This window comes from Nyctereutes procyonoides, unplaced genomic scaffold (assembly GCF_905146905.1).
Source record: "Nyctereutes procyonoides isolate TBG_1078 unplaced genomic scaffold, NYPRO_anot_genome, whole genome shotgun sequence".
Taxonomy (NCBI): domain Eukaryota; kingdom Metazoa; phylum Chordata; class Mammalia; order Carnivora; family Canidae; genus Nyctereutes; species Nyctereutes procyonoides.
In genome coordinates, this window is record NW_026575051.1 from 33,236,138 (window position 1) to 33,250,218 (window position 14,081).

A 14,081-nucleotide genomic window follows, 5' to 3' on the forward strand; every position below is an offset into this window, starting at 1 on the left:
CATATAAACCTATGCCTATTTCCTTTCCCCTTCTCTTAAAATGTTACTTTTAGTTAAAATTACTATGATGATATGCACTGTTTTTTTTTTTTAAATATTTATTTATTTATTTATGATAGTCACAGAGAGAGAGAGAGAGAGAGGCAGAGACACAGGCAGAGGGAGAAGCAGGCCCCATGCACCGGGAGCCCGACGTGGGATTCGATCCCGGGTCTCCAGGATCGCGCCCTGGGCCAAAGGCAGGCGCCAAACCGCTGCGCCACCCAGGGATCCCTGGTTTTTTTTTTTTATGCACTGTTTTGATAAGGTCAAGAATGAGAATGGCAGAAAATTTCACGTATAAAGTATCTCATCCTAGCAAGTTTACCAAACCTCAAAGGCCTAGAAGAAAAGGAGTGAGTTCCTTCAAAGACTGGGAAAAGTAGCAAAGTTCTTTGAGAACATGCCCCCTCCACTTCCATCAAATGGCACACAGCTCATTATCAATAATTTTGGTGCTCTACATACATCAATGTTAGTTCCACTTTTTATATCTAACAAACAAAAGAGGACTGTGTTAGAAGACTTATCCGTGGTCAAAGAATCTAAAGGGAAACTAAAGAGGCAGGCTTCAGAAACCACAGCAGCTGAAGTAGCTGAGCAGATCAAGGGAGCAGGATCCTATAGAGGAACAGATCTCAGTAGGGATGAGTGATCTTCAGCTGTTCTTGTCTTTGTGCCACTCCATTCAAGCTCAACTTTCTAGAGGAAAGTACCTGAATGGCCTGATTTGGGCACATGCCCAGGGTATCTTGGCTGACAATCCCTCCTTCAAAACTGGATTCAATAGAAGAAGGAGATGGTTCCCCAAAGGAGAATCAGGGCACTGCTACTAGAAGGGGACGGGCTCTAGAAGGACAAAAGCAGTAAATGCCCACCACCCCTTTAAAAGGCAGAATGTGTATCTTCCCATTTGTGTTTCTATCTCCTGCCTTAGCAGGATGAAATTGCCTTTATTCACTTATCTTTTAATCTTCCCTCAAATAACTGGTTGAGTTATATTATATTACTGCCAAGCCCAAATTTGTAAAAGCAAAGCTCATCTCAGGTTAGTTTTGTTGCTGTTGTTTTAAATCTTTATGTTGCATGTGTATTTGTAATTACTTAGACTTTTTGAGTTGAGATGCAGAAACTCTGTGGACGCTAATATTAAGTGGGGGGAAAGGGATACACTAGATAAAATATAACTTGTCCAAGATGGGAAGTGAGTTAGGACTGATATAAATGGAATTTTTATGCATTAGATTTTCTTTTAAAAAATCACCTAAAAAGTTGTGTTTCTTAATTTTGCTTCTAGAAATTATGTGTTTTCACAGAGAAGCTCCTATATTTAATCTTTTTGCTTATTTATACATTCAGCAAATATTTATTAAGGAAGGGAGAAGAAATGTGTGGGAAATATCAGAAAGGGAGACAGAACATAAAGACTCCTAACTCTTGGAAACGAACTAGGGGTGGTGGAAGGGGAGGAGGGCGGGGGGTGGGGGTGAATGGGTGACGGGCACTGAGGGGACACTTGACAGGATGAGCACTGGGTGTTATTCTGTATGTTGGTAAATTGAACACCAATAAAAATTAATTTATTAAAAAAAAAGAAATATACCACATCTAAAAAACTCTCCATGGCATAGAAACTTTCTCTCAAAATATCGTGAGGGTGACAAAACATGAAAGACACCTAATTCTGGGAAATGAACAAGGGGTATTGGAAGGGGAGGTGGGTGGGGGTTGGGGTGACTGGGTAATGGGCACTGAGGGGGACACTTAGCAGGATGTGCACTGGGTGTTATGCTATATGTTGGCAAATTGAACTCCAATTAAAAAAATTAAAAAAAATGCATTAGCATTAGCAGCAGGGGCTCTGAAGCCCCCTGACGAGATCCTGAAAGAACCTCATCTATGAATATAGATGATAAACTATGATAGGAGTGAGGGATGGGGTTGACTGTTTTGTTCACTAATTTTTATCCTTAGTACCTAGCACAGTACCTGAACCATAGAAGGAACTTAAAAAATACACTGTTGAATGGATGAATAAACAAATAGAGGGAACAGCCAATTGATAGTGTTGGGAGTATGGAGGATAATGAGAAGGAAAATTTTCTTAGAGTTGTTTTATTCTGCTTCAACAAAATGCTTAGAAGGATGAAAGCTAGAGTTGCCAAAGCCCAAACTTGAGGACTGGCTACTGCTCTGTTCCCACCAGGCTTCTGCCTTCAATTACAGATGGAGGCTGGTTATCTTCTCTACAACAAAGACTCCAAGAATTGGATGTGCTCTTCTGCCTCCTTGTTATCAGTCTTTTTGTGACTGGGGACACTGTTGCCCATATGAACATCAAAAACATTTCAGCGTCTCTGTACTGGGGGTAAAAATGAGACATTTAGAATTTGAAAATTACTTTTTTCCTACATTGAGCTGTGTGATGTGGTAGGTTCTTCTATACTAGATACTTGCTCAATACTGTATATTTGAAAATTACTTCTGAAGGAAGGCAGAGAAGAAGTGTGTGGAAGTCATGTATCTTCAACAAAGACCAACTTCCCACACTGAGGAGAGTCCACTGGTATCTAAGCATAGATCAAAAAAGTACCCCACACAGTAGTCAGGCAGGGTTTTTAAGAACTACAAACACATTAACATTCTGTGGTATGACTTTTGAAAACAAAGAAAAATAAAATCTGAGTCTTCCTTGGTTTTCCTCTTTGTATGTTGTATGGTGTATTTGCTTTTACATTTCCATGTTTGTGTATTCTTTTGCTTTAATACACTTAGTCTCTCTTTAACTCTTATCATTGTTGGTTCTAACTTGTTCTACTCAGTTTTCCATCCCAGGGGGTAGCATGGCTTATGGAAAGAGCAGGATCTTAATGCCAAAAAGACCTAGCCTCAAATGCCAGTTATGGTATTTAATATCTAGGTAATTTTCAAAAAGTGCTTAATGTCTTTGAGTCATAGTTTCTGTGCTGTTCAGAGACATTTCCATTTCTCTGTCTGGGTGCATAGTAGGATTACACTTCTGGTTCCCTTAATATTAGGACATGTCACACAGTTGCTATAGCCAATGGATTGAGAGTAGAAGTAGGCATGTGTTATTCCTGGGGAGAAGTCTGTAAAAAGGTAATTTCATTGCCTTTCCCCTGAAGCATGACAGAGATTCTATCAGTCTGGTCCCTGAGTGAGGGAAACATGGAAAAGAATGCCCAACAATCCAATGGACATGTAGCGTGACCAGGAAATATATTTCTATTGTTTGAGGTCATTAAAATATGGGGGTTGTTTGTTACTCAAAATGAATTAGCGCATCCTGGCTGATATTTCCTAATATGAGTAATGACTATAAGATTTACCTCAAAGAATTGGTGTGAGGATAACTAACCCACAGTAGGGGATTAAAAAGCAGTGGCTCTTATTACTATGACCTCTCCCCACTTCTCCCAGCTGTCTATATCTATTGTTCTTATCAGATATTTCACCTACACACTCACACATGGCTCACTCTGGTCCATTTCACTCCACCCATCATTCTCCTTCATTTCCCCACTCCCCCACTTTCCAACTTTTCTTTGTCCTTGGTGGAATACCAGCTCCAATGGGGGCAAACTGTCTACACCTGTTTATTGTTTTTCTCCAAATGGAAGCAGAATTTTAGAGTTAAAAAGGACTTTACTTCTCTAAGAATCTGGACAAACAGACTTTCAACCTCATTCTCCAGCCATTAAACATCCATAGACATCTTGACTTCTGGACCTCATCGGTAGAAGTTACTTCTTCCCTGACAGCTAGGTACTCTATGTCCCTAAGTATTCCCCGCCCACCACATTTCTTTTTCTTTATCTTTTTTTAAAGCTATTAGCATTCATTTCCTAAGGACACCAAATCACCTTTGGCTTCAAAGGAACCTGTAGTCATTTAGTGGCTCTGATCTCACCTCTCCCACACACATTTTGGACACTTACCTTATACTCTACAGTTAACTCTAGCCATGCTTTCTACCCCTGTACCTATGTTTTTTTTCACCCCCTCTCCTAACCATTCTCATCACTCCCTCAACATTTTACTGAAATGCCAGATAGTTGCAGTCCCTGGGAAGTCTCATCAGATGATTCCTCTTCTCTTGTTCTTGATCTAAAGGTAAACAATGAACTGTACAGACCCATGACTGCATGTTGTATGTGTTCTCTACAAGTGAAATCATTGACTTTTCCAGACATTTGGCATTAATGTTCACTCTTACTTTTCAGAAAGCTCTCCTACCACGGCCTCTGGTTCTCTTCCTGGCCATACTTTACCTCTCTTTTCAATGGTTCACCTTTCTCTTTTCACTCATCATTTAGCTGGCAGTCCCCAGAGTTTTGTGCTTTCAACTATTTTCTTTTTTGTCTACATGCTTTCTCTATAGGGAAATTTCATTGACTCTTATGGGTTGTATGACCACTTAAATGTAGATGACTTCCAAATGACTTTCATCAGCACTAACCTCTCTCTAGAGCTTTAGAAGTAGAAATGCAACATCCTATTAAACATATGGAAATAGATGTCCTATGGATACGTTAAACTTAACATGTCCTCAAGTAATCATCTTTCTCCTCTGGCCCCCAAACTGAACTCTCCTTGTGTTAGTGGCATCACCATTTACCTGTCTCCCCACTTAGAAACTTTGGGTGTTATTCTCACCTCCTTTCTCTCCACCCCTACATACAGTCAGCTGCCAAATCTTGCTGCTTTTAATTTTAAGACATCATTTGACTTTGTCTCTTCCAAGCTCTATGCTACTGGCTTAAAATAGGCCCTCAGCATATCTTCTTTGGACTTATTGCAACAGTCCTGTCTGTAATTTATTTCCCAGATCCCTGATAATATTTTCCCCCTCCCATATTCTCCAGCCTGCCATTATAGTTACAGAAACAAAGCTAACCAAATCTTTTCTCTGTGTAAAAGCTTCTCCTGGCTCAATATGCCCATGGGGTAAAATTCAAACTAGGTAGGCTGGCTGTAAAGTTGTTAACCTCCTGCCTTTGTTCTACCTCTCCATCTTGCTTCCTTTCCTGCCTTCATGTCCTCTATGCACATCCTAGGTTCCTCTTGCCTCATATTCTCACTACTGCCACCACATAATCATGTTTTCAGAAGTTGATGTGTAAACACACACTCGGTTGATATACATGTATCTATACATATATATCTCAAGATATTCTTCTTCCTCTTCATCCTTATTCCCTTGAAAAATTCCTGCATGTATTAAAATCAAGTTTAAGCATCATGTACTCTGTGAAGCCTTCCCCAATTCTTTCAGGCTATTGATGTTCTTTTCCTTTTGTTCCCAGAGCACTTTGTATCTGCTGCAGACTTTCCAGTGTGGCATTTAATTGTTATGTTTACATGTTTGCATCTCACATGAGACTGTAAGCTTCTGATCGCCAGAGAACAGAATAGAAGTTGTTTAGTGAATATTGACAAATTAATGCAACATTGTTTTCCTCCCAATATGTTTTTGGTATCAGTCTTTTGTTGTTGTTGTTGATTATTTTAAGATTTTATTTATTTACTTATCTATTTACTTATTTATTTAGAGTGAGAGTTGGGGAAGGGGTAGAGGGAAAGGGAGAGAGAGAATCTCAAGCCGACTCTGCACTGAGCATGGAGGGTGATGTGGAGCTCAATCTCAGGACACTGAGAACACGACCTGAGCAGAAATCAAGAGTCAAGATGATTAATCCACTGAGCCACCCAGGTCCTCCTGTTTCATTCATTCTTTTACATCCTTAATAAAGTCAACTCAAACTTAGATTTTTAATAGCCTCGATGATGACCATCTAGAGAAGCCCTGTTCGGTAACATAACCACTAGTCACATGGGGCATTTGTGTACCTGAGGTGTAGTTAGTCCAAGTTGAAGCAAGCTGTAAGGGTGGAATACACATTGCATTTTGAAGACAATAGAAAAACAGAATGTAAAATATCTCACTAATAATTTTTAATTTTAACTTAACAATTGCTCATATGCCAAATTTATAATATTTTGGATATATTGGGTTAAATAAAATATATTATTAAATTGCCTGTTTCTTTTTTCTGTTTTTAAATGTGGCTATGAGAAAATTTAAAAGTATATGTGGTGTGCATTATATTTCTATTAGTGCTGTACCACTTCAATCATGTGAATCATTTCTTGGTAGTATGCCTGTCTTCTGTTTTTTCCTTAATTCTTGTAGTGGTAAGCAGAATTTCCTGGGAAGGGAAGAAACACTCAAAAGTGGTGTTTATTAGCTGGTATTTGTGGACTAACTTTCCCAAATTTTTTTTTTTCATGCTACTATCCTATTTGGAGAATCTGTGGGTTTTTTGTTGTTGCTTTGTCAAGGCACATTGCTTTGTCTGGTTCCCCAGAACTTCTTTAATTCTGTTGTACTTCACTTAGCCTTATCTTTTACTTATCTTAAGTAGTATCCCTGTCTGTTAGCCTGTTTTCTGAGCTCCTTTGTGATTTTGTGCATGATGCTCTTGCTCAGTATCTCTTTCCTTGGCCACCATCTAAATCAAGCCAGTCTTTAAGATGTGGCTTAAAAGTTCCATGTCCCATATGGTGTTTGTTTCTGTTTATTGGAACTCACTCTGATATCCTACTAGTTATTGTCAGAGCCACACAGTTTAAGCTCTAATTTGTTCAATTCAGCATTCGATTGAATTCTGCAAACATTTTTTTTTTTTTAAGAGAGGGAGGTGGAGGAGAGGCAGAGAGAAAGAGAGAGAGAGAGAATCTTAAGCAGGCTCCATACCCAGCATGGAGCCTAAGGTAGGGCTGGATCTCACCACCCTGAGATCATGACTTGAGCCAAAATCAAGAGTCAAAGTTTAATTGACTTAGCCACCCAGAAGCCCCATGAATTCCACAAGCATTTTTGAGATCCTGTGCCAAGAGCAGGGATAGGTGAGCATGAGGGTCACCTTTATGCAGGACCTAAGCTAGGCATTGGCAGTACAGAAAAGTTTAAGACACAGGCCCTAGCTCATTGCCTTTCTTATTAGCATCTGCTCCATCACAGGCAAGGGCCATGTTTAGTCAGATTACATAAGCCTCATATGAGAAATTGCTAATAAGCCATGATATGCCAAACCAGTCAAATAGCCTCACTCAGCGTTCAAATCCCATGAGTCCAGGTCGGGAACTCTGGGTTCTAATTAAAGATCTTTCCCTAGTTTTCTTTTTCATGCATTAAAGATCACTGTTCATATAGCTTTTTGTTCAAGTGACCACACCCAGGATTTGCCTTCGTGGCCACACACTCTCCTCTTTATGAAAGGCCTATGGCCAGGGGTCTTGGACTCGGGAGCTTTGGATTTGAGTCTCAGCTCCTCCACTGAGTAGCTGTGCAGCCTGGGCAAGTTACTTAACTCTGCCATGCCTCATTTTCCACATCTGTATAATGGGAATAACATCACAGGGTTGCGATAAGGGTTAAAGGAGTTAATGGTTCTTGGCACTGAGTAACCACTCAATAAAAGCCAGCTCTTAATACTTGTCGCTACCAGGCTATTGCTCTCCCCCAAAATGTTAAGGGACTATCTTGACTACTTTATTCCACTTGTGTCTTCCAACTTGTAGGATAGTTCCTGTTTCAAAACTGCGGGTGAATAAACACGGAACGAATAAACGAACGCACTCAATCACTTTATTTCTGCCATTCCCAATGTTGAGCCAGCAGGAGCAAAGGCAAGAAAGCAAGGGAAAGTCAACTCTTTGTAAAGGTTCTTCGTTTGCCGGGTGTTACCCGAGGCCTTCAGGGTTAATCCCGTCTCCAAAGTGGGGAAGCCCACAGCGGGCAGGGCGGAGCAGCTTCTCTCGGACTCACCCCCCGCCCCCCGCCCCCCCACCGCGAAAGGCCTAACGCCCTGAGCGCGGCTGGCCGGCTGCCCGCGAAGGCCGGCGCATGCGCAGCGCGCCTAGCGCCCGGGTTCCTTCCTGCGGCGCCACCCGGAAGCCCCGGCTCCGTCTCCCCCTCCCCCCTCCCCTCCCCTCCCCTCCCCTCCCCTCCCCTCCCCTCCTCTCCCCTCCCTCGCCGGCTCCGGCGGTGCGTGCGGGGCCGGCCCGGCGAGGAGGCGGGACACGTCGGCGCTGCCACCGCCGCCGCCGCCGCCGCTCCTCCTCCTCCAGTTCCAGCTGCCGCCGCCGCCGCTTCCTGGGCTGAGTCCGCCGCGGTCCCGGCGGCTCCAGGTGTGTCCACACAGCCCAGCTCCCGCCCGAGTCCGCCGCCGCCGTAGCTGCCCCGGGCTCCCCGCCCCGCTGCCGAGATGGCGACGCGCTCCTGCCGGGAGAAGGCTCAGAAGCTGAACGAGCAGCACCAGCTCATCCTGTCCAAGCTGCTGAGGGAGGAGGACAACAAGTACTGCGCCGACTGCGAGGCCAAAGGTAGCACGGACGTCGCCGCCCCTGGTCGGGGCCTCCTGCGGCCGGTGACCTTCCCGTGGCCGCGGCGCCCGGGGCCCGAGCGGACGCCGCGGCTGCGCCCGGCCGGCCCCGGCCCTGAAGGGAGGGCGGGCTCGGGCTCCAGGGGCCCCTCACCTCCGCCACAGGCGGCGGCCGGGGCAGGCCCGTGGGCGCCGGCGCGGGCCTCTTCTCCTTCCTGGCCCCCGGGCAGAGCCGGTGGCAGCGTCGCGATGCTCGGACCGTCCCCAGGGCCGGGGCCGGGGCCGGGGCCAGGGCCGGGGCCAGAGCCGGGCCGGGAGCGCAGAGCCGCGCGACTGGCTGGCCAGTGCTTGGGCCGTAAGGGTCGCCCTTCTCCCGCCTCAGCTCGCAGGTACCTCCGTGGGTGGGGCCTCCCGTAGTCTCGGTCTCCGCCTCGCCCCTTCCCCGGTGACCACGGCGTCCCCCTCGGGCCGCGATGCCTCGTATCCCTGGTTGGGGGGAGCCCTACCTGCCTGCCCACCTGACTGCCTTGTACCGGGCTTTTGCTGCTTTTTGACAAAGCGTATGGTGGTCCTTTTTGGTGGGTTGGAGTTTTTACCGAGTGAGACCATTGGGGAGGGGTCTTTGGTAGTAGTAGTAGTAGTAGCAGCAGCGGTAGTAGTAGTAATATTTTATGAGTCCGGATGTTAGCCGAAATGAAGAGGAATTCCATTATATGAGTCTCTTGGACTGTGGGCTTATGTTCCTGAAGCTTTTAATAATTAGATTGTTTCTGACCAGTTGGTTTGGGAGAACATGTGGACGTTGGCTTCTGTGGCCCCAAAGCGTTAAAGGTGCTTTTTTTTTTTTTTTTAAAAAAAGATCCAGAGATTAAAAAAAAAAAATCGTTAATTTTAGTTAGTTCCGTTGGAGGGCTTCTGCTTCAGCCTTTAAAATAGATACACTATTTTTAGCCTATATGTTTGGGTTTGGAGATCTGATTTATATCTAATGTCTTATAAGTAATCTCATGAGAAAAATGTTTCAGATTTTTTTAAAACAAACTTGCGTTTTGGGAAAAGATCTTCCTTGTTTGTAAATTGGTTTGTTTATTCGGTGAAGAGTAGGTAGTTTTCCAAAGCAGGAGTCGGTCTGAGAATGTCATTTAAGGTTTCTGTTTTTTGACTTAGACTTTTCTTGAAGCTTTACTTTTCCTCCTCAATAGTATAATAAACGAGTCACGTTGCGTTTCAGTAGGCTGATAATGTTTGATTAGACTAAACCACACAGCATCAGCAAGTCGCTTCAGTGCCATACTACCGTAACAGGTACCTGATTACTGGAAGATCATGTGGGAATACTGTAACTAGACCATTTTAAGGAGCACTTTTCAATATTATAGTAACTTGACCTGCCCAACCTTAGATATCCTGTGTAACCATTCAAGTGATGAGTTAAAAATGCCCGATTATTATGATAATATTTCTTTACCTGATACTGATTATGTGTGTGGTTTTTTTGGGGGGACACTGTTCTGTATTGAGCCTCAATTACTCATCACTGCACTAGTAAAACGCTGAAAAATGGGGCCCTCTGAAAGGCCGGAAAAGGAAATGAGCTGCATTTTGGGTAATAAGTAATATGGTTAAACAGAGATGCTAGTATATATTAAATCTCTTAAAAATTGAATAGTAATAGTTTCAGTAAGTACTTTCATTAGTTATAGAAATAGGTGAAAAATAATTTTGGTTTGAATTTGTCCCCGAACTTTATAAAGTTAGACTTTTACTAATGCGTCCTAAAATAACTTACAGGTTTTGAAAAATCCATTATGTGCTACATGGTAGCATTTTCATTCTCATTTTTTGAAGTGAGGAGAGGAGAATCATGTACTTTTTAAGTTAGAACAAAAATTTTATTCTAGCCGGAGGAAAAGGGAGCTTCAGTTTTGTTCGCGATTTGTATTGCCACTGAGGTCCGTAGATACATACTGAATGAATGTTTTTATTTTGGTTTTGTTTGATCTTTTGTTTGTGGGTTTGTTTTTGAGAAATATAGGAAAGTGGAAGAGAGTAGTATCCAGAGTTTCAGGATGCATTGTGATGGGCATGAACTCCAGGCATGATTTGGAAAGATCATTAGTTTTTTCCTTGTTGCTACTAAATCTCAAATAATATTAAAATGATCTTCTAAATTGTTTGACTGTTTTGTCTTGATCTTCCAGTAAAAAAAAAAAAATCACTAAGTTTAATTAGTTTATTAGACTTACTCTCATAGTTGCAGTCTTTGAAAAATTTGACATGATTGGGGCCATTGTTAGAATTAAAATTCTGTAAAATTTTTGAGTCTTTGATACAGTCGAACCCTATTGTAGTCGAACCCTATTGTAGGGCTCTCTTAGTAGAGTTCTTTGCTTGTTAAATGAGTTTAGAGTCATTTTTATATATGCCAGGTGACATAGTAAATGTAGTTAGTAAAATTCCAATTAAATGTATTTTCAAAAGACATGCTACAGGTCTTATTCAGCAGCTCAGCTATTATAAAGAGGTTCCATACTGTATATATGTATTAATGTTTTCTTCACTAATAAACTACATTAAGCTTTTTGTGTATTTTGAAGCTGTTTCTTAGTTAACGCAATTTTCTTTTCTTTCAGAAAATACTTCCCCCACTGCTCTTTGAGAACATGTACCAAAGACCAAAGCCTAGGGCTAAAGATTACCCTGTTCTGTTGACTTATAATAATAGTTGGCAAGGTTATATCATTTGGATTTTGACATTTTCTTACTGAGTCACCAGTGTGTGTTTTCCTGAATTGACATTATTTAGGAAGGAAGGAGAAAAGGATGGCATAGGTGCCAGTTTCCTGATCATGATCCTACACTTACCAGATCTGTTGAGCAAATGGAGAATAAGAACAGGCAGATGGAGCTGCACTTCCTCTCCCTGGCCTCATTTGTGACTCTGTGGGAGTTTTAACGCAGTTCTATTGGTTATTAGTTGGTGGCACTTTATGGAGCAGTGAGGATTTAGAGCCCCTTGCTAATCTAAAGTTTAGTTTTTAGTATTTAAAGTTTCATTCATGGTTAATACTAGCTTTAATTCTGAACATGAAAATGGGTCTCTTGCCCAGTAAGTTTTAGGTAGTCAAAAACATAAGGTTTTTAAATGCTTATGGGATTGTTTTGTCCCACCTGTCTTGATATTAAGAGGGCAAACTCCTTCCCCAGATAAGCACTTATTTCTTCATTCCACAGATCTTGACTTGAGGGGACACTGCTAAGCAGTATTGGATTATGGGGCTAAAAAATTAGTAAGATCTAAATGAGTTTGTAGTGAGTACTGCGTTTTGCAAATGTGTAATACCAAATCAATATACTAGGTATTACAACAGTGGTTGTAAGAAATACTTCCCGCTCTACTTATTTTGGGCTGCTATCCCCATTGCATCTGACTTTTGTCTGTTTGTCTTCACAGTTGCTAGAATGCTGCCTCAAGGCCTTTGCACATATTGTTCTTTCTGCCTAGGAAGCTCTCTAACAATTTTTTGCCTGATCAGCTTTACGTACCATACAGTTTCTCCTTAAATGTCTCTTGAAGGGAAAAGATTCTTCCATATTAAGTTAGGCTTCCCTTTATATGTATAAGACACATCCTAAATGTTTTATTACACTTACTACAGTTGTAGTTAAACATTATTTGAGTATTTATTGGGTAATCTGTTTCCCTATTTAATTATAGCTATAAGAGAGAAGAGACCTTGTTTGTCTTGTTCAGGCTTGTATCCCCAGCCCTCTTCGCAATGTGGTAGGTTAATGTAACTCTTGAATGAATGAGTGAATGAGTATACAGAGCTGACAGCAGGCAGCAGGGTATGTGGAAATGGGTTCACATGGGCATGTGGAGTGACTCTGTTAGGAAATATTCATGGGTGTCTTGTTTGTGCTAGGTTCTGAAAGTGGAGTGGGATTTCAGCAGATGGAGAAGGAATCAAAGGGCACAGTTAGCTGCACAGATAAGGTACAGGTGTATAAGAGAACATATGAGGTTTCTGTGTGGCCTTTTTTGAGTAAGCTTTCTCTAAGCATGATCAGATTTGATGGTGGCAAATGAGGAAGAATTGAATTGGTGAGAGATTCCAGGCATGTCACCTAATTATAACAGTAGTCTGAGCAAGGGTGTAAGGATCGGAACTCACCTAATGTCATTGTGTTGTAAGTCAGGGTATAGGGCAGGAAACAGAACCACTGTAGCTACTTGAAGGAATAGAGTGTTTACATTGGAAGGGCTGGAGGAGCAAAAATCAGTGAGCCACTCCTGGAGTAATGGTTTCAAGGCCATATACTAATACTAATACTAATACTAATACTAATACTAATACTAATACTAATACCATGACTACCACTACTGCCATGCTGCTTCTCACCCATGAAATTGGTGAACTGATGGGGGAACCAAGACTATGGTTACTGCATCCATTCGATGTCTATTAGACAATTTTGTCAGTTGCCCTTACTGTAGGAAGATGGCGTTTGTTAAACTTGTACCTTCCACGTACAAATAACTTACAGATCTATGTCCAACGCTTTACCAATCAGGGGAGTCTTTTTAGCTTTCTAACCTCTTCAAAACATAGAAACATGAAGAGAAGGTTGTGAGACTCAATCTGAGAGTTCACTACAAGGCGGTGAGGGTGGAGAACGTTTTCATTAAGTATTTGATATTTAAGAGTTCTTGTATAAATTTATTTTTAAAGTAATTCATCCTGGGATGCCTGGGTGGCTCAGCGGTTGAGCCTTTCGCCCAGGGTGTGATCCTGGAGTCTCGGGGTCAAGTCTCAAATCAGGCTCCCTGCATGGAGCCTGCTTCTTTCTCTGCCTGTTTCTGCCTGCTTCTTCTGTGGCTTTCATTAGTAAATAAATAAAATCTTAAAAATAAATAAAGTAATTCGTACTAAAAAGTAAAGTTCACCTTGAGAAAATGATGTTTATGATGATGTTGATGCTTGTGGGATAAATACATATAAACAAAATCTGTGATTATAATTTATCTAAAGAGACCTGCTGAGATGTGTAGGTGGCTCAGTGGTTGAGCGACTGCCTTTGGCTCAGGGCGTGATCCCTGAAGTCCTGGGATCGAGTCCTACGTCGGGCTCCTGCTTCTCCCTCTGCCGATGTCTCTGCCTTTCTCGCTCTGCGTCTATCATGAATAAATAAATAAAATCTTTAAAAAAAAGATTTGTAAGTTTCCCCCAAATGCTAGCCTTCAGTTTGATTGGGTCTATTGTTCTTATAATTCTGCTGATCTTGAGGTTTTCTCTGATGATTATGTGTAGAGCCCTGGTGTCAGAGCTGGAATAGAAACCACTGGTCTCTCTCTGCATGTTTTGTTCCCTTCCTTTTTTTCCTTCCCAATTATTTTTCTTAGTAATTTTTTAAAGATTAAAATACTCTCTCATTACTTGATTTCAATACAAGGTATATATAGCTCTGTACCAGATATATCAGATATATACAACCTTTATTGACATATAAGGACTTGAACCCATGCTTTCTTTAAGGCAGAGTCAAATGTTTGACATTCTAATTACATATTTTATAAACTCAAGCCTTTTCCTACTGTTGTTACTTCTATGGCTACTGCTAATAGCCTTCTCA

General features: G+C 41.9%; 1 protein-coding gene and 1 pseudogene across 3 annotated transcripts in view; both read left to right on the forward strand.

Annotated features, from left to right (window-relative positions):
* The first annotated feature begins 8,087 nt into the window (after positions 1 to 8,087).
* SMAP1 (small ArfGAP 1) overlaps positions 8,088 to 14,081 on the forward strand; it is a 175,122-nt gene continuing 169,128 nt past the window's right edge. For 2 of the 3 annotated variants that reach the window (XM_055329997.1, XM_055329998.1), the window contains exon 1: positions 8,089 to 8,448. In XM_055329997.1, the coding sequence (XP_055185972.1) occupies positions 8,331 to 8,448 (118 nt within the window). In that variant the 5' untranslated portion in view covers positions 8,089 to 8,330. Of the gene's footprint in view, positions 8,449 to 14,081 lie in introns of all 3 variants that reach the window. The other variant, XM_055329996.1, reaches the window with a different exon arrangement.
* The window catches only part of LOC129512757 (Y-box-binding protein 1-like), a 38,167-nt pseudogene continuing 32,782 nt past the window's right edge, over positions 8,697 to 14,081 (forward strand).